Below are 17864 nucleotides of genomic sequence, written 5' to 3'. Positions count from 1 at the left end.
ACACATGCTTGAGTGGCCCACAGAGGACCCGGTCCCCTTGCAGGCACTCAGTCTCAGGGGCCACCTTGCAAGCACTGTTTCCCACATGCTGGGTGACACATCCCATCGTTGCTGAAAGATGACTGCTTTAAAATAGCACGACCAAGTCTCATTTCTGGAGGACCATTTGGCCTGTCTACATTCTAATGTCACCAAAAGATACTCTAGTGCTGAATATCCTGAAATAGGTTCACAGCTTCACGGTGTTACAGTTTTAAGGGTGGGTGTGGTGGCTCCTGCCTGTAATCCCAGCACTTTGGGAGCCCAAGGTGGGAGGATCGCTTGAAGTCAGGAGTTCAAAGCAAGCCTGGACAACATAGTGAGACCCCCATCTCTACACAAAATACAAAAATTAGCCTGGTGTCGTGATGCATGCCTGTAGTCCCAGCTACTCAGGAGGCCAAGGGAGGAGAATCACTCGAGCCCAGGAGACTGAGGCTGCAATGAGCTGGAATCACGCCACTGCACCCCAGTCTGGGTGACAGAGCGAGACTCCATCTCAAAAAGCAAAACCAAAAAAGAAACAATAACAAAAAAAACCACCCACAATAAATAAAATAAAATAGTTTATTTATATTATATTATATATATATATATATTTTTTGAGATGGAGTCTTGCTCTGTCTCCCAGGCCTGAATGCATTGGTGTGATCTTGGCTCTCTGCAACCTCCTCCTCCCAGGTTCAAGGGATTTTCCTGCCTCAGCCTCCTAAGTAAGTGGGATTACAGGCGCCGGCCATTATGCCCAGCTAATTTTGTATTTTTAGTAGAGACAGGGTTTCACCATGTTGGCCAGGCTGGTCTCCAACTCCTGACCTCAAGTGATCCACCCGCCTCAGCCTTCCAAAGTGCTGGGATTACAGGCGTGAGCCACCGCACCCAGCCACTCCCATGTTTATTGCAGCACTATTCACAATAGTCAAGATATGAAATCAACCTAAATGACCATCAACGGATGAATGGATTAAAAATGGGGTACAGGCTGGGCATGGTGGCTCACACCTGTAATCCCGGCACTTTGGGAGGCCGAGACAGGTAGATCACCTGAGGTCAGGAGTTTGAGACTAGCCTGGCCGACATGGTGAAACCCGTCTCTACTAAAAATACAAAAAAAAAAAACTAGCCAGGCGTGGTGGCACACGCCTATAATCCCAGCTACTTGGGAGGCTGAGGCAGGAGAATCGCTTGAAGCAGGGAAGTGGAGGTTGCAGTGAACCGAGATCACACCATTGCACTCCAGCCTGGGCAACAAGAGCGAAACCCTGTCTCAAAAAAAAAAGGTAGGTATATATACACCATGGAATACTGTTCAGGCTTAAAAAAGGAGGAAATTCTGTAATTTGTGACAACATGGGTGAACCTAGAGGACAGTAGGCATACTGAAATAAGCCAGGCACAGAAAGACAAATAACACTGCATGATCTCATTTATATGTGGAATCTAAAAAAGTTGAACTCATAGAAGTAGAGAGTAGAATAGAATAGCAGGGGAAGGAAGGGGAAATGGGGAATGGGGAGATGGGGGTCAAAGGGTACAAAGTCTCAGTTAGACAGGCGATCTGGCCAGGCACGATGGCTCATGACTGTAGTCCCAGCACTTTGGGAGGCCCAGGTGAGAGGATCACTTGAGCCCAGGAATTTGAGGCCAGTCTAGGCAACATAGTGAGACCTCATCTCTACTAAAAAAAAAAAAAAAATTAGCCAGGCATGGTGGTGCAGAATTGTAGTCCCAGCTACTCAGGAGGCTGAAGCAGGAGAATCACTTGAGCCTGGGAGGTCAAGACTACAGTGGGCCGTGATCATGCCACTGCACTCCAGCCCTCCAGCCTGGGCAACAGTGAGACCCCATCTCAAAAAAAAAAAGAAAAAAGAAAAAAGACAGGAGATGTATTGCAAATCATGTTTACTACAGTTAATAGTCATGTATTGTCTATTCAAAATAGCTAAAAGAGTATATTTTAAATATTCTTACTACAGAAAAATAAAAATAAGTATTTAAGTTGATGGATACATTAATTCACCTGATTTGACCGTTCCACAATGTATACCTGTGTCAAAACATCACTGTAGCCAGTAAATATATGTAAGTATTGTCAATTAAAATAAAACATAAAATGCAAAAGAAAATACTTCTGTATGCATCCCCTGGCACCTGCATTAAGCTAAACTTGAGTTTATACTGACGTCTCCAACCCTAATTCATCTCCATGTGAATCATTCCAGTTTTCTAGGGGAGGCGTTTTACAGAACAGAAAATGATGCTGGAAGGTCCAGCACCCCCACCTCCACCACTGCCCTCTTCCCCTCCCGTTTGGTTTCCTTCTATCTATTGGCTCTGGTTCCCCCACCCTGAGGCGAGGTGGGAGGACTGGCATTCACCTGGGTGCTGGGAATGTCTCAGAGCTGGACCAGATTGGGGCAAATCACTTCACCGGTGTTCTCAATCATAAAAACCTCTTGGGAGCTTCTTGAGTGTGCTGTATACCTGGGCCTACCCCAGACTTGTCAATCAGAAAGTCTGAGCCTGGGGCTTAGAGAGGGGCATTTTTCAAAACAGCTTTATAGGCTGGGCGTGGTGGTTCATGCCTCTACTCCCAGCACTTTGGGAGGCCAAGGTGCGTGGATTGCTGGAGCCCAAGGGTTGTTTGAGACCAGCCTGGGCAACATGGCAAAAACCCGTCTCTACCAAAAACAAAAAATACAAAAATTAGCTGCATGGGGTGGCACACCTGTAGTCCCAGCTACTTGGGAGGACAAGGTGGGAGGATCATTTGAGCCTAGGAGGCAGAGGCTGCAGTGAGCTGAGATTATACCACTGCACTCTAGTCTGGGTGACAGACCCTGTCTCAAAAATTAACAAACAAACAAACAAACAAATAAAATGGCTTTATTGAGGCATAATTCACATACTGTAAAATTCCCCCTTTTAAAGTGTACAATTCAGTGGTTTTTAGTATATTTACAGATTTGTGCAAACATCACCGCTATCTAATTCCAGAATATTTCTGTTACCCCAGAAAGAAACCTTGTACCCCTAACTCCTCATTCCCCCTCCTCCAGTCCCTGGCAACCACTAATTCACTTTCTCTTTCTATGGATCTACCTATTTTGGACATTTCATAGAAATGGAACCATATAATATGTGGACTTTTGTGTCTGGCTTATTTCACTTAGCATCACTTTTTTTTGTTTGAGACTGAGTCTCGCTCTGTCATCCAAGCTGGAGTACAGTGGTGCACTCATGGTTCACTGCAGCCTCCACCTCCCAGGCTGAAGCAATCCTTTCACCTCAGCCTCCTTAGTAGCTGGGACTACAGGTGTGTGTCTGTGTCCCTGTGCTGGGTTAATTTTTTTTTTTTTTTTTGAGACAGAGTCTTGCTCTGTCACCCAGGCTGGAGTTCAGTGGCACAATCTCGGCTCACTGAAACCTCTACCTCCCAGGTTCAGGTGATTCTCCTGCCTCAGCCTCCCGAGTAGCTAGGACTACAGGTGTGTGCCACCACACCTGGCTAATTTTTGCATTTTTAATAGAGGCAGGGTTTCACCATACTGGCCAGGCTCGTCTTGAACTCCTGACCTCATGATTCTCCTGCCTCGGCCTTCCAAAGTGCTGGGATTACAAGCGTGAGCCACCGTGCCACCACCCCCCCTTTTTTTTTTATTTAATGTAGAGATGGTATCTCACTATGTTGCCTAGGCTGGTTTCGAACTCCTGGGCTCAAGTGATCCTCCCACCTCAGCCTCCCAAAGTGCTAGGATTACAGGTGTCAGCCGCCGCTGGCATCACTTTTTTGAGGTTCATCCACGTCGTAGTGTGTACCAGGACTTCATTATGATTTGTAGCCAAATACTACTCCATCGTATGAATAGGCACCATTTTGTTTGTCCAGACGTCAGTTGGTGGCCACTGGGCTGTTTCCACATTTTGACTATTATGAATCGTGCTGCCATGAAGGGGAAGACACAAGCCTACCATGTGATTCTCACACACTCAGGCTTGAGGCATCAGGACACCACCCTTCTGCAATCTGTAAAGCTGCACACTTTCCCATCCTGTTCTTTCCAAAGCCCAGTGAGGCTAGCAGCAGCCCTGTCCCCATTTTACAGATAAGGATGCCGAGGCTCTGTGATGTGGACAGCCAGGCTCTGGTAGCCCTCCTACCCATCCCTCAGCAGCCTCTCTGAACCTCAGCTTTCTCATCTTTTCCTTTGCTCTTTTATAGGCTGGACAAATCAGGACGCAAACCCTCGTCAGCTTTGGAACACAAATATTTGCCAGTGAAGAAAACATTCCCCCATCAATCAAAACCCGGACAGTCTGGCACACACGTCTGCAGCTGCCTGAGGGAGCTTCTACTGTGGGAGGGGCCAGATGGCCCACAGCTCCCCCTCCTCCCGGAACACTGCAGGCTCCTTCTCTTCCTACTTCATTTTGAAGATAAAGAGACAGGGGTTCAGAGTTGTCACTTGCCCTTGGTCACATAGCATCCAGAGTGAGCTTTGATTTCTTCTCTTCGAGCATATCTGTCTTTTCTCTTTTGTTTTTATTTATTTTTAATAGAGATGGGGTCTTGGCATGTTGCCTAGGCTGATCTCAAACTCCTGGCCTCAAGTGATCCTTCTGCCTCGGCCTCCCAAAGTGCTGGGATTACAGGCGTGCCTGGCCAAGAGTATGTGTCTTCACACATGAAAGTAACTCAGCGAAAACTCCAGATCTGTAAATAACAACTTCTAAGGCAGATACACAACAGACACAGATTTGTGAGCAGGCTTGTGAGCTTTACGGCTTTTTTTCACCTTCCCAGTGACCGTCTATGGGGTTTCACGGAGGTTGGAGAGGAGAGCATCCGGTTAGCTGGGGCGGGGGCAGGGGGTGCTTTCTGCTGGAATTCCAAACCCTGGAATCCTCATGTCTCCTGTGATTTTTCTCGGGGGCCTAATTATCAGGGTTTCAAATTCGACTGCAGTCCTAGAATAGCGTTTCACCCCCAGGAAGCTTTTCCGGCCATGACCACCCCATCAAAATCACCTGGCCCTGGATGAAATTCAGCTTTCTGTCCTTTCCACGACTCCTGAATCCCAACTCCCAGGAGCGTGCACACAGACAATGGGCACCTGCTAGGGGATTCTGACACAGGTGAGCTCCAGCCACCGCTCTGGCTTCACCTGTGCCCACTGTACAGGGGCAGCCGGTCCAGCGAGCAGGTGAGTATTTGCTCAGGTGGTGCAAACCTGCCGCTCCTGTCTCATCTGGGGCTCCTGCCGAAGTGCAAATTCTGAGCCCCTGCTCTGAAGTGTCCGAATTGGAAGCTGTGGGGTGGGATGGAGGAATCTGCGTTTTTACAGATGTTTTAAACAATGTGTGCAGAGAGGGCAGAAGATTGTGAAATTAATGGAAACAAGGTCTTCCCTCATCCCTCTGTCAGCCCGGGTGATGCCTAGTCCTGGGCCCGGTGCTGAGTTTGGGCCAATAAATGCTTGTACTCTTGGCCTGGCACGATGGCTCCCACCTGTAATCCCAGCACTTTGGGAGGTCGAGATGGGAGGATCGCTGGAGGCCAGAAGTTCAAGACCAGCCTGAGCAACACAGCGAGATCCCAAATCCACGAAAAGTTGTTTAAAAATTAAAATAAAATAAATGCGTTTACTCTTGGCCCCATGCGGAACGCCGGCGTAGAAGCGGCCCGGAACCCCACCCCCGGCTCTTCACTAGGGCCGTTTGCGGCGGGCGCCGGGGACAGGTGAAGGGACACCAAAGCTGGCGCTCGCGGCAGGAGATCCTGACGGCGCCAGGTGCACGCCTACGGGCGGGGCGGGGCCGGGGAGGGGGCGGGGCCTGTCCGCGGGCCGGGGCAGGGCCGGCGCGCAGCCTCCCTCGGCCTTGCCAATCCGCGGGCTCTTCGCGACCGCGGTCTCCGGCCCCCCGCCCGCAGACAGCGCCTATAGGCTGTCTACCGCCTTCCTATAGGCTGGCGCAGGCCGTCTTCCGGCCGGGGCGGGCTCTCGCCGTGGCGGGAAAACGGCGGCCGCGGCGTCTCCTCCGGGACGCTGAGGGGCCCGAGGAGACCGTGAGGTTCTGGCCTGCAGCTCGCGCCGCCATGGACGCGGCCGAGGTCGAATTCCTCGCCGAGAAGGAGCTGGTTACCATTATCCCCAACTTCAGTCTGGACAAGATCTACCTCATCGGGGTGAGGCCTGGGCCCGCCGTGGGGAGGGGAGGCCGGGCTGGGCGCGTCCGGGGCTCCCGCGTGGCCTTCAGCCCCGGGGTCGCGGGGTCGCGGGCTCGCCCTGCTCCCGCATCTGCGGAGGCCACCACTCGGCGCTTGACTCGCTCACCGCCGTTCCCGCTTCTCGGATGAGGAAAGCGAGACTGCACTCTTTGCCAGTGCCCCGAACGCCCGGGTTTACAGGGCTTTTTTGATTTGTTTGGGGGCTTTTTTGGTTTGTTTTTTGGTTTTTGAGGTGGAGTCTCACTCTGTCGCCCAGGCTGGAGTGCAGTGGTGCCGTCTCGGCTCACTGCAGCCTCCGCCTCCCGGGTTCAAGCGATTCTCCTGCCTCAGCCTCCTGAGTAGCTGGGGTTACAGGTGCCCGCCACCACGCCCGGCGCATTTTTGTATTTTTGGTAGAGATGGGGTTTCACCGTGTTGGCCAGGCTGGTCTCGAACTCCTGACCTCATGAGCCACTCGCCTCGGCCTCCCAAAGTGCTGGGATGACAGGCGGGAGCCACTGCGCCCGGCTTATTTATTTGGTAGAGATGGGGCTGGCCTCGAACTCCTGGGCTCCCCAGGCGATCCTCCCACCTCGGCCTCCCAAAGTGCTGGGATTATGGGCAAAAGTCGGCTTTGCCTCTGTTTGTTTTTGTCTTTATTTTTGAGATGGAGTTTCGCTCTGTCGCCCAGGGGGGAATGCAGTGGCGCGATCTCGGCTCCCTGCAGCCTCCGCCTCCCGGGTTCAGGTGATTCTCCTGCCTCAGCCTCCCGAGTAGCTGGATTGTGAGCCACCGCGCCCGCCCGGCTTTGCGTTTTAAGTATAAGGGAGGCGCCTCGGCGCTGGGAGTCCTGGAGAAGGAGGGCAGGCCCTGTACCTGCCCAGACCCACCTCCCCGCACCCCAGGACCCCAACATTGGGTGTGTGAAACCTGTTCTGGAGTTGGAGGGTGCAGGCGGGAGAGGGAGCGCCCCCCACCCACTCAGGGGAGACTTGCATCCTGTCCGTGGAAAGGCCAGAAGGACTGAGCCCCACGCTCGCAGGTGTCTCGGAGCCGCTTAGGAGGTGCTTTGTTCTGAGTCTGGTAACAGTTGGGTTTTTATTATTTGCATTTGGACTTCAGCCTCTGCAATGCCTTGCCTCTTATTTGATAGCAGTAACGCACAGTAATGCTTTTTTTGTTCTTTTTTAATCTTACGGGGAATTGTTTTACTTTTGGCAGGGGGACCTGGGGCCTTTTAACCCTGGTTTACCAGTGGAAGTGCCCCTGTGGCTGGCAATTAACCTGAAACAAAGACAGAAATGTCGCCTGCTCCCTCCAGAGTGGATGGACGTAGGTAAGGATGTGGAGACTGGTTGATGCGTGGGTGGGGCTGGGCTTGGGGTGACGCCCTCTCCCACGGGGTGGAGGCATGGGGCCTCCTTCCTGACTAGGTCCGTGCTCCCTCTGTTCCGTTATCCACTGATCAGCTGAAAGGAATACTTGCAGATTCACCTCTCAGCAGAGTCTGCTAACCACTGTTAGTAATGTCATGTTAGGTTTTGGTGTGTGTGAAAGTTGTAGTTTATTTTTTGAGACGGGTCTGACTCCATCACCCAGGCCGGAGAGCAGTGGTGCAATCTCGGCTCAATGCAGCCTTCACCTCCTGGGTTCAAGTGATCCTCCTGCCTCAGCCTCCCAAGTAGCTGGGACCACTGGCGTGCGCCACCACACCCTGCAAATTTTTGCGTTTTTGTAGAGATGGGGTCTTGCCATGTTGCCCAGGCTGGTCTCAAACTCCTGGGGTCCAGCGATCTGGCCACCTGGGCAGATCTGCTGGGATTATAGGCGTGAGCCACTGTGCCCAGCCTATATTTTAATGTAAGATATTTCAATTTGCTTTAAAATAAATATATGACCTTAAATAAGCATTTGTTTTAAAATTTTAAAAATAAGTATAGGTTAGCATGTTGAGAAGCAGTTATAGCGAATGCATGAAAATAAAATATCACAATAGGGTTGAATATTATTCAGCTATAAAAAGGAATGGAATTCTGATACATGCTACTGCGTGGATGAACCTGAAACATCTTATAGATCTTGCTGAATGAAAGAAACCAGGCACAAAAGACCGCACACTGTATCATTCCATTTCTGTCAACTGTTTAGAACAGGCAAATCAATAGAGACAATGTAGATTAGTAGTTGCTTAAGTATGGGGGTCTTGCTTTGGGTGATGGAGGGATTGTGGAGTTTCTTTTTGGCGTGATGAAAATTGGGATTGATGGAGGTAATGGTTGCCCAAGTCTGAATACACTACACACCATTGACTTGTACACTTTGTTTTTAATAGCCCACAAGTGCTACTAAAACTTGTATACTTTTTTTTTTTTTTTTTGATACAGAGTCTCGCTCTGTCGCCCAGGCTGGAGTGCAGTGGCGCGATCTCGGCTCACTGCAAGCTCCACCTCCTGGGTTCACACCATTCTCCCGCCTCAGCCTCCCAAGTAGCTGGGACTACAGGCGCCCGCTACCACGCCCGGCTAATTTTGTTTTTGTATTTTTAGTAGAGACTGGGTTTCACCGTGTTAGCCAGGATGGTCTCAATCTCCTGACCTCGTGATCCATCCACCTCAAAACTTGTATACTTTAAATGGCTGAATTGTATGATATATTAATTATGTTTCAATAAAGCTGCTAGGAAAAACTGAAACAAATCAAAGATGCAGACAGACTTTATTCTGAGCCTTTGAAATCTTTTTCCTCTCTTGGACATATGAGTTGCTTATTATAGGAAAAAAAAATCTTAATTTTTTTGTGTGTGTTGGTGAGGAGAGGGGTATGGTCATACATGTAGAATTTGAAAAGACCCTGAGTGATTTTTTTTTTTTTCTTTTTGTGGAGATGGGGTCTCAGCCATGAGTGATTTTGACTGCCCCCTCCTTACTGGGACTTACTGGGGGTACCTACCTCCTAGAAGCAAGAGCTCATTGAGCCAGCTACTTCTGGGGTCCGTTTAAGACAGACTGCTTAGTGTCTTCCCCTTGCTCCCTGTCCTAAAGTGGCAAGTGACTCAGGTAGTCCTGAAACATAATGGGAAACCCCAGTTCCTCTGCTTTGAGACGGTTTTTTTGTTGTTGTTGTTGTTTTTGTTTTTTTTTTTGAGAAAGGGTCTTGCTCTGTCACCCAGGCTGGGCTATAGTGATGCAATCATAGCTCACTGCAGCCTTGACTTCCCAGCCTCAAGTCATCCTCCTGCTTCAGCTTCCGGAGTAGCTGGGACTACAGGTGTGCACCACCATGCCTGACTAATTTTTTGATTTTTTTTTTTTTTTTTTTTTTTTTAGTGGAGATGGGGGTCTTGCTATGTTGCCCAGGCTGGTGTCAAACTTCTGGGCTCCAGTGATCCTCTCAGAGTGCCGGGATTACAGATGTGAGCTGTTGCCCCTGGCCGGAAGGCTTTTGTAGCGGAGAGGCCCACCAGGCCAGGCTCCATTAGTGCAGCATCCTCTCCAGGCCCCTTGTTTAAAATCAGTCTCTGGCAATTTTGTCCCATCTAGACCCGAGGTGATAACATGGCAAGGGCCTGTTTTATCGCAGGCTAGAGTCAGAAGGTGTGGAGAGTTCCCCTTGAACTTTTTACCTGGGCTGGAGCCGTATTGTGGGAACAGTGAGGCACCATTAACCTGTTTATAGACCCTACCCAACACCCTGCTGCCTCCTGACTTCTGCACCACAGATAAGTTCTGCCTGTTCTGGGCCAGGCGCGGTGGCTCATGCCTGTAATCCCAGCACTTTGGGAGGCCGAGATGGGTGGATCACCTGAGGTCAGGAGTTCAAGACCAGCCTGGCCAACATGGCGAAACCCTGTCTCTACTAAAAAATACAAAAATTAGCTGGGTGTTTGGTGGGCGCCTGTAATCCCAGCTACTTGGGAGGCTGAGGCAGGGAGAATTGCTTGAACCCAGGAGGCGGAAGTTGCAGTGAGCTGAGATCGCGCCACTGTACTGCAGCCTGGGAGATACAGCGAGACTCCATCTCAGGAAAACAAACAAACAAAACCAGTTCTGCCTGTTCTGGGACTTCATGTAAATGGAATAATCTAGTATGTCATTTTTTGTTTCTGACTTCTCTCATCCAACACTGTTTTTGAGATTTACCTGTTTACGTTCTCAACACTGGGACACAGAGCTCAGCTCCCAACGGCTTTCTCCACTACCGAAACTCATATTCACACCACCTGGCTATGTTCTTTCATTGCTGGGTACTCTCCATACTACATATTTGTTCACCGATTCTTCTGTTGGTAGATATTTGGGATTCCCCTTTTTGGCTTTAAAAAAAAATTTAGAGACAGGGATTTCTCTGTTGCCCAGGCTGGATTGCAGTGGTTATTCAAAGGTGTGATCATAGTGCATTGCAGCCTCCAACTCCTGGGCTCAAGTGATCCTCCCATCTCAGCCTCCCTAGTAGCTGGGACTACAAGTGTGCATCAATGTGCCCAGCTCATTTTTGGCTTTTGAGACAGAGTCTCGCTCTGATGTCCAGGCTGGAGTGCAGTGGCGTGATCATGGCTCACTGCAACCTCCACCTCCTGGGCTCAAGCGATCCTCCCACTTCTGCTTTTTGAGTAACTGGGAATACAGGTGTATACCATCACATTCAGCTAATTTTTATAGAGACAGGGTCTCACTTTGTTGCTCAGACTGGTTTTGAACTCCGGGGCTTCCACCTCGGTCTCCCAAAGTGCTGGGATTACAAGTGTGAGCCACTGTGCCTGGCTCATTTTTGGCTATTCTTAATAAGGCTTTTGTGGATATTCTTGTCCACGTCTTTTCATGGATATGTTTCTTTTTCCCTTGGGTAAATAAATACCTAGAATGAAGGACTTGCTGGATCTCAGGGATAATGCTTAACTTTGTAAGAAACGGCCACCTGGTCCTTCAAAGCAGCTGAGCCTTTATCCTACAAGAAATATGAGTTCCCATTGTTCCATGTCCTGGCCAAAAATTTTGATTGTAGCTTTTTTATTTGCTAGAAAGTTGGACCAGAGGTGTTTCATAAGCTGATTCAGATGTTAATGAAAGGATCACTCTGCTGTGTAGAGAAGGTTGGTGCAATAGGAGCAGGGAATGAATCCAGGCAAGCACTGAGAGTGGCCTCTAGCTGATAGAGGTGGGAGATGTGGTAGGTGTCTAGGTGTGTTTTGAAGGAAGCAGCAGCAGGATTGGCTGAAGGACTGGCCATGGGGTGTGAGGGAGAAGAGTGAAAGCTGACAGCCAGGCTCTTGGCTGGAGGCCCAGGAGAGGGAGTTGCTGTCTTCTGAGGTGGGAGGCTGCAGGAGCAGGCTGTGGGCTGCAGTGGGTATCAGGAGTTGGGGTTTGAACTGTTGTGCTTTCTGGATATCCAGGAGGAAGTTACAGCAGCAATGAGGTTATTGAGTCAGGAGTTAGAGCTCAGGGGCTGATGGGGGTATAAATTTGGAGGTCTTTCTGAGCATGTGGGTGGCATTTGGACGAGGTGGTGTGGATATGAGTTTAGGTAGTGAAGAAAGGGGTTGGGAGCTGAGCTCTTTGTCCCAGTGTCGAGAGGTCAGGAGGAATTGCCAAGAGACAAAAAGGGGAGCCTAGTGAGTTCAGAAGCAAGCTCAGAGGGGTGTCCAGGGAGGGCCTTCTTTTTAAGGCTATATCTATTAGTGTGTTTGGGAGGATCAAGCAAGGAAGGGACAGTGATCATTTAAGAGCATGAGAGCTGCTGGAGTGCCTTACTGTGCAGGTGAGAGGAGGGTCCAGGACACCTGGAAGGCTGGTCCTCGAGTGGGTAGGAGCTACACAGGGAGTTTGGGGGATGGGGTGGCGTGTGGGTCACACTCAGCTGGGTGTCAGGTGAGAGGTGGGTGGTGGGTTGAGGCGGTGCTGGCGGCAGTGAAGAGAGGGTGAGTAGACCAATGAATTGGGCCAGGATTGCAGGACCGCACCAAGGGCCCTGGGGATGGGTAGTTGGCCGTTTACAATGGGACCCTGCAGCGTAGCTGTGCTCCGTGCTTGTCTCTTAGCTACAGTACACAGTCCGCTCCCAGGACAGATTTCTCTGTAGAGGGAGAGGGCTGAGGGAGCTGGAGCATGTGTGAGAACAGTGCTGATACTGGTGGAATTGGATACAGCTGTTTGATTCTAGACGCTGGGCTTTCACCCCTCTAGGATATCATGCCTCCTCCCGGCTGGGGTGGCTTAGCCCTCTAGGATATTGTATCACGCCCAGGCTGGGGTGGCTTAGCCCCTCTAGGATATTGTATTGCGCCCAGGCTGGGGTGGCTCTAGTTTTGTAAGTTGTCTTGCTCCCTTCTGAACAAGGCTTAGTATAAATAAATTTAAGTCACTGACTAGTTTGATCACTTATTGCATCAAAGGTCTAATACTGACCAGGTGACTCACTCCTATAATCCCAGCACTTCGAGAAGCTGAGGCAGGGCGATCACTTGAGCACAGGAGTTTGAGACCAGCCTGGGCAACATAGTGAGACCTTGCCTCTACAAAAAATAAATGGTGGCATGTGCCTGTGATCTCAGCTACTCCTTGGGAGGCTGAGGCGGGAGGATTGCTTGAGCCCAGCAGGTTGAAGCTGCAGTGAGCTGTGATGGTGCCACTGCACTCCAGCCTGGGCATGAGAGACCCTCTCAAAAAAAAAAAAAAAAAAAAAGGCGGTAAAGGTAAATCACTTTGCTGTTTCCCTAAAAAAGAAAAAAAAAAACAAAAACAAAACACAACAAACATCAAACTTTTGACTCTAACATTCTTTTTAGGAATATCTTCTGCAGGCCAAAGCAGCGACAAAAATTTACCTTTCTTTTGGAGAGAAAGTTTCAAGGAGGAGGCCTCAAATCATCTAGTTAATGATACAAATGTCATCCCAAAATGTTTTTTCATGTATTTGCTAGTTGATAATGTATTTGCCAGATAATATAGGCACTTGGTAAATTTGGAAGGTTTAATAAATATCTTGGTTATAATGATGGTAAAATGTATTAACTTCTAAATTTCAGAAAAGTTGGAGAAGATGAGGGATCATGAACGAAAGGAAGAAACTTTTACCCCAATGCCCAGCCCTTACTACATGGAACTTACCAAGCTCCTGTTAAATCAGTAAGTAGATCTCACCTCTTAGAGGCCACACCCAAGACTGGACTCGCCATGCCCTTCCCCTAACCCTCGTCCTTCCTCTCCGCTTCCCTGCTTATTGCCTCAGTAAGTGGCAACACTGGCCGCCCTGTTTCTCAGGTCAGTGACCATGAGGTCATCTGTGTACACACACCTGCCAGGTGCACTCTGTCTGTCTCTATGTGTCTTTCTGTCTGTTCTTTGCCTTTCTCTGTGTCTCATTTTTCCTTTTCTCCACCTCCCGGTGAAGCCCTTGGCTCTTTTTGTTCTGCCTCACATCACTCGACATTGGACCCCAGTGTGAGCCACCAGCATCTCACAGAATTGGCAGTAGCCATTCTTTGCCATGTATGTGTTTTATTTAGCACAGCTTTACTCCTGTTTCTCCTTGGAGTAGGTGGATTTGAGTTTTTTTTGTGTCTTTCGCAGGAAAGGCCAGAGGGCTTACATTTGCCTCTGTCCTTGGGTTACAGGAAAGCCCACTTCCCGGCAAAATCATGCTGTAGTAACTCCGTAGCTTGTTTGCCTTCATCCATACTGGCTCCGCTCAGCTTTCCATTGATTCTTCACATCTCAGTCAGAGGGGCCTTTGAAAGGCAGAACTGCCATGTGACTCCCTGCTTAAAATCCTGTCTTCCCTCTCGTCTACCTGAGCATGGTGTTCAAGCAGTGTACAGCCTGGTGCTTGCTCCTCCTCCCTCTTTCACCCTCTCTGCAGCTCTTTTCTCTGCTTCTGGAGGGCTCAGGCTCACACTGGCCCCTGTCACTTCTTCAAGCATTCTGACTTTGCATATACTGTTTTCTGCCCTGTAAGTCTGTCCTTTCCCTGCCCCTGCTCACCTCTGCTGGTTAGCATAACATGTCTCTTCTGGGTTCAGCACACATGTACTCTTGGCAGCTCTACACATTGCTATGGCATTTGCCAGTTGTAATTTTCTTGTTTGTCTGGCTGTGCCATCACATGTACCCATTCTAAATGGGTAGGGGCTGGGCCTCGTGTGCATATGTCCCCAGTGAGATGCCTGGGGCTCATGTTTGTTGAGTGAAAGTGAAACTAGTGAAGAAGGCAGACAAGGGTGGATAATTTTGCTTGGGAGATACTTAGAATGTCATTTGTACAATATCAAGCTTCTGAAGCTCCCCAGGTATCCTTTAACTGGGTTCAAGAGCAGAACTAGAATAAAAAATAGTGACACTAGTACTACTGCATGCTGCAGAGCAGCAGGAAGGGCTGGGAGCCCACTGAATGGCGCTGCTGAATTTAAAGGAAAACTTGGGGACACAACATGGGCTTGTGCTTAGGCTGAGACGAGGCTGCAGTCAGCCCATGAATTTCATAGAAAGCTAAGAAGCAGCAATGCACCAAGCATTCCACTCGGCAGTGGCGTTTGTCCCATAGGCTTGGTTCCTGGTGTGGTGCGGGAGAGATGTGGGCCTGGGAGCCTATAGTGAATCTTCAGTGTGACCAATGCTCTTGACAGTCCATCAGAGCGCAGTAAGGCCAGGTGGTGCCAGAGAGGGCTCACAGAGGTTTGCTGGGAGTGCAGACTTGTAGGAGGTGGATGGTAGGGGAGAGGGCAGTGAGGCAGGAGCTGATATGCTCAGGCAGAGTGTGAAGGACCTGGTGTAGCCGGGCAAGCAGAGATATTTGAGGATGTGTAGTACATTCATGGGAGCAGGGGAGTGGAGGCATAGGTTCTGCTGCAGTGGCCAGCCCCTGGGAGGGGCATGTGGCCTCAGAGGGACCTGAGAGAGACTGTAGTGGTGGTGGGGATGGTAGCTGGAAGGGAGAGGATCTATAAACAGGCTAGGTAAGAATTTGGCATTAGCTAGGTGAGGGGGCCTATTCATTTTTTGTTTTTGAAGTTCAATATATTATGGATGTAGTTTTTATCAAAAACCTTGTTTTATAATTCATTCGGTTAAGGGACTTAATTTTACGTTTGTTCTGTAGTTCAGTTGACGAGGAGTTGGGGTCCTTTGTCCTTTAACCTGCTGTTCAGAGCACAAGATCTAAATGTTTGGGTTTATAAATAAAACTCACTACATAAATTTTGTCCCAGTGGTTTGCCACTTACTAATCAGGAGTTTATTGTAGCATATGGAGAGAATGTCTAGCGTAACCTGTAATGCCTAGTGACGAACAATATTTGCTTCTGCTTTTATCGTGTAGTTTTTCTTCAAAGGTTAGTTTAAAATACTTCACAAAGGGAGCCTCGACTTTGTGAAAGCCTTCCTTCATCCCTTGCTGACTTTGAGCTTCTAGCCAGAATTTTGCTATGTGTAGGTGTGCTCACTGTATACTAATTTGCAGTTTCTTCTGTGATTTTTGAAACTTGTTTTTGTCTTCTCTGAAGAGCAGGAGAGTCCCTTCCCTTCAGGGCTTTTGTGAGGATAGAAATGCCAGGTAAAGTGCTGAGCCCAGTACCTGGCATGGAGTTGGCGTTTTCCTTCTCTAGGCTGTGAGCCCTGGATTCCTGGTGGGGAATAGGGAGATCTGCTCAACACTCTGTAAATGAGGAGCAATAGAACTCGACCTTTGAGCCAGCCCTTGAAACTGATTCCTTGTAGATGGAGGTTATGCAGCACGGAATGCTGTTATCCTGAGACAGAGGCTTCTGACTTAGAGCTGATTCTCTACTAATTTTCTTAGGTAAACAGCAGTCCTGTTCAGCAGCCTGCCATGGGATAGTTAATGTGAGCAAAAGAAACTCCATGTGGATCACTGCCGCACCAAGCTTAACTGCTACAAATCTTTACACCCTAAAGTTGAAAACAAAGCAAAACAGACTTTCTGAGTCTGGAATAGCCACGGTATTTTGCCTGAAAAGAGCCACTCTATCCAGCATTGCCTCAGCTTATCAAGTGTTCCCTGACTGACTTTAGCCCTTGCTCCTTTAGTGCTTCAGACAACATCCCGAAGGCAGACGAAATCCGGACCCTGGTCAAGGATATGTGGGACACTCGTATAGCCAAACTCCGAGTGTCTGCTGACAGCTTTGTGAGACAGCAGGAGGCACATGCCAAGGTAGGTGCCGCCTTGCCTGGGTGCTGGTGGCCTTGATGCCGCATAATTTCACATGGCTCCCGTCTGCTGAGGCTATTACAGGCAGGCATTACTAGCTGTGCTTTTCAAGAGTTCATTGGTTTCTTATTTTTATTCAGTAGAGTTTACCTTTTTCTCAAAATCAAAAACTCCTTGGCCAACTTGGTCTGTTTTCTTGCTTTAGCTGGATAACTTGACCTTGATGGAGATCAACACCAGCGGGACTTTCCTCACACAAGCGCTCAACCACATGTACAAACTCCGCACGAACCTCCAGCCTCTGGAGAGCACTCAGTCTCAGGACTTCTAGAGAAAGGCCTGGTGCAGGCGGCTTGCTGGGGGATGTGAGTGCTCAGGACGTGATGAGGTACTTGTGGTTCTGGAGCTCTAGAAACACTTCTGATGCATGAAAAATGTGTGATGGTGCAAGGAATGGATTCAGGATGTTGTTGGAGAAACAAGTTTGTGATTAGTCCTTAAAACTTAGCTCCCTGGGACATTCTTCAATTCCACATCTGTTTCTAGAAACCAGCCCTTTCCCCCCCCTCCTTTTGAGAAATAAAAAAGCCTTAGGCAAATAAGTTAATTCTCCCTAGCAGAGCCACTTGGGTCTCCTGCATGGGAACTGTCACACTTGGGCAGGTGTTCAGTGACTGGTAGGTGTAGATATAGCAGGAGTGGCCACGTGGTCCACGGCTTTTTTCCCCCTTCTTGATCCTGATTTCTTGGGCTGAATTTAGACTCTCTCACAGAGGTGGGTCACAGAGAAGGATGGCAGATGGTGCAGCTAACAATGCTGACCAGTGCTTATCCTCTAAGCCCTGATCCACAATAAAAATGGACCCAACTCAACTCTGACTCTTTAGGTTTTTGTGCTGCGTAACTACCAAGTAAAAGGACTGAGCCTGTGGCTGAGATGACTCAGTAAACCAAACTGAGGCACACGGCAGTTAAGTGGAAACTGCAGACCAACACCTGGGGTGTCTCCTTCTCTTGGCTACTTCTAGCTCAGGTTTAATGGGTTGCTTATCAAGAGGAGAGTCAGGAAAAAAACGAATCCAGTGTATTGAGCACGAGTGACACTTAAGACAATGCTAGAAGAAAAGTCAGACTTTTAATGCTGCTCTTGATGGATTTAGGGAAGGATTCTTTGTTGTAGGTAACAGTGGGCTCAGGGGAAATTATTTTTTTCCTAAGAGAAAATGACTTCATTCGTAGCATTTTGGAAATGTTAGGACCTTTACAGAAATTACATTACCTTGAGAGGTGAAATGATCGTCCAGCATCATGCAATGGATAGAAGGTTCTGTAATCAGCTTTAAAAAAAATTTAATTTTTGGCCGGGCACATTGGCTTGGCTCATGCCTGTAATCCCAGCACTTTGGGAGGCCAAGGCAGGTGGATCACAAGGCCAGGAGATTGAGACTATCCTGGC

The 17864-nt window shown here is 48.9% G+C and overlaps 1 protein-coding gene across 1 annotated transcript; it reads left to right on the top strand.

Moving 5' to 3' along the window:
• The first annotated feature begins 5882 nt into the window (after positions 1–5882).
• GINS2 (GINS complex subunit 2) lies at positions 5883–17281 on the top strand. Its single transcript, XM_024349980.3, has 5 exons — positions 5883–6226; positions 7469–7583; positions 13269–13368; positions 16285–16411; positions 16614–17281. Exons 1-5 carry the CDS (start codon positions 6137–6139, stop codon positions 16737–16739), a joined length of 558 nt encoding a protein of 185 aa, XP_024205748.2. The 5' UTR covers positions 5883–6136; the 3' UTR covers positions 16740–17281.
• The last annotated feature ends 583 nt before the right edge of the window (positions 17282–17864 follow it).

This window comes from Pan troglodytes, chromosome 18, assembly GCF_028858775.2.
Source record: "Pan troglodytes isolate AG18354 chromosome 18, NHGRI_mPanTro3-v2.0_pri, whole genome shotgun sequence".
NCBI lineage: Eukaryota > Metazoa > Chordata > Mammalia > Primates > Hominidae > Pan > Pan troglodytes.
Note: the sequence above shows the minus strand (reverse complement) of the source record. Positions and strands in the feature narration are given on the sequence as shown.

Bases quoted from the DNA above. Each gene is read 5' to 3' on its own strand.
- GINS2 (XM_024349980.3), top strand. From the start codon at position 6,137: ATGGACGCGGCCGAGGTCGAATTCCTCGCCGAGAAGGAGCTGGTTACC. The intron at 7,584-13,268 runs GTAAGGATGTGG...TCTAAATTTCAG, and splicing joins TCCAGAGTGGATGGACGTAG to AAAAGTTGGAGAAGATGAGG. The intron at 16,412-16,613 runs GTAGGTGCCGCC...TTCTTGCTTTAG, and splicing joins AGCAGGAGGCACATGCCAAG to CTGGATAACTTGACCTTGAT.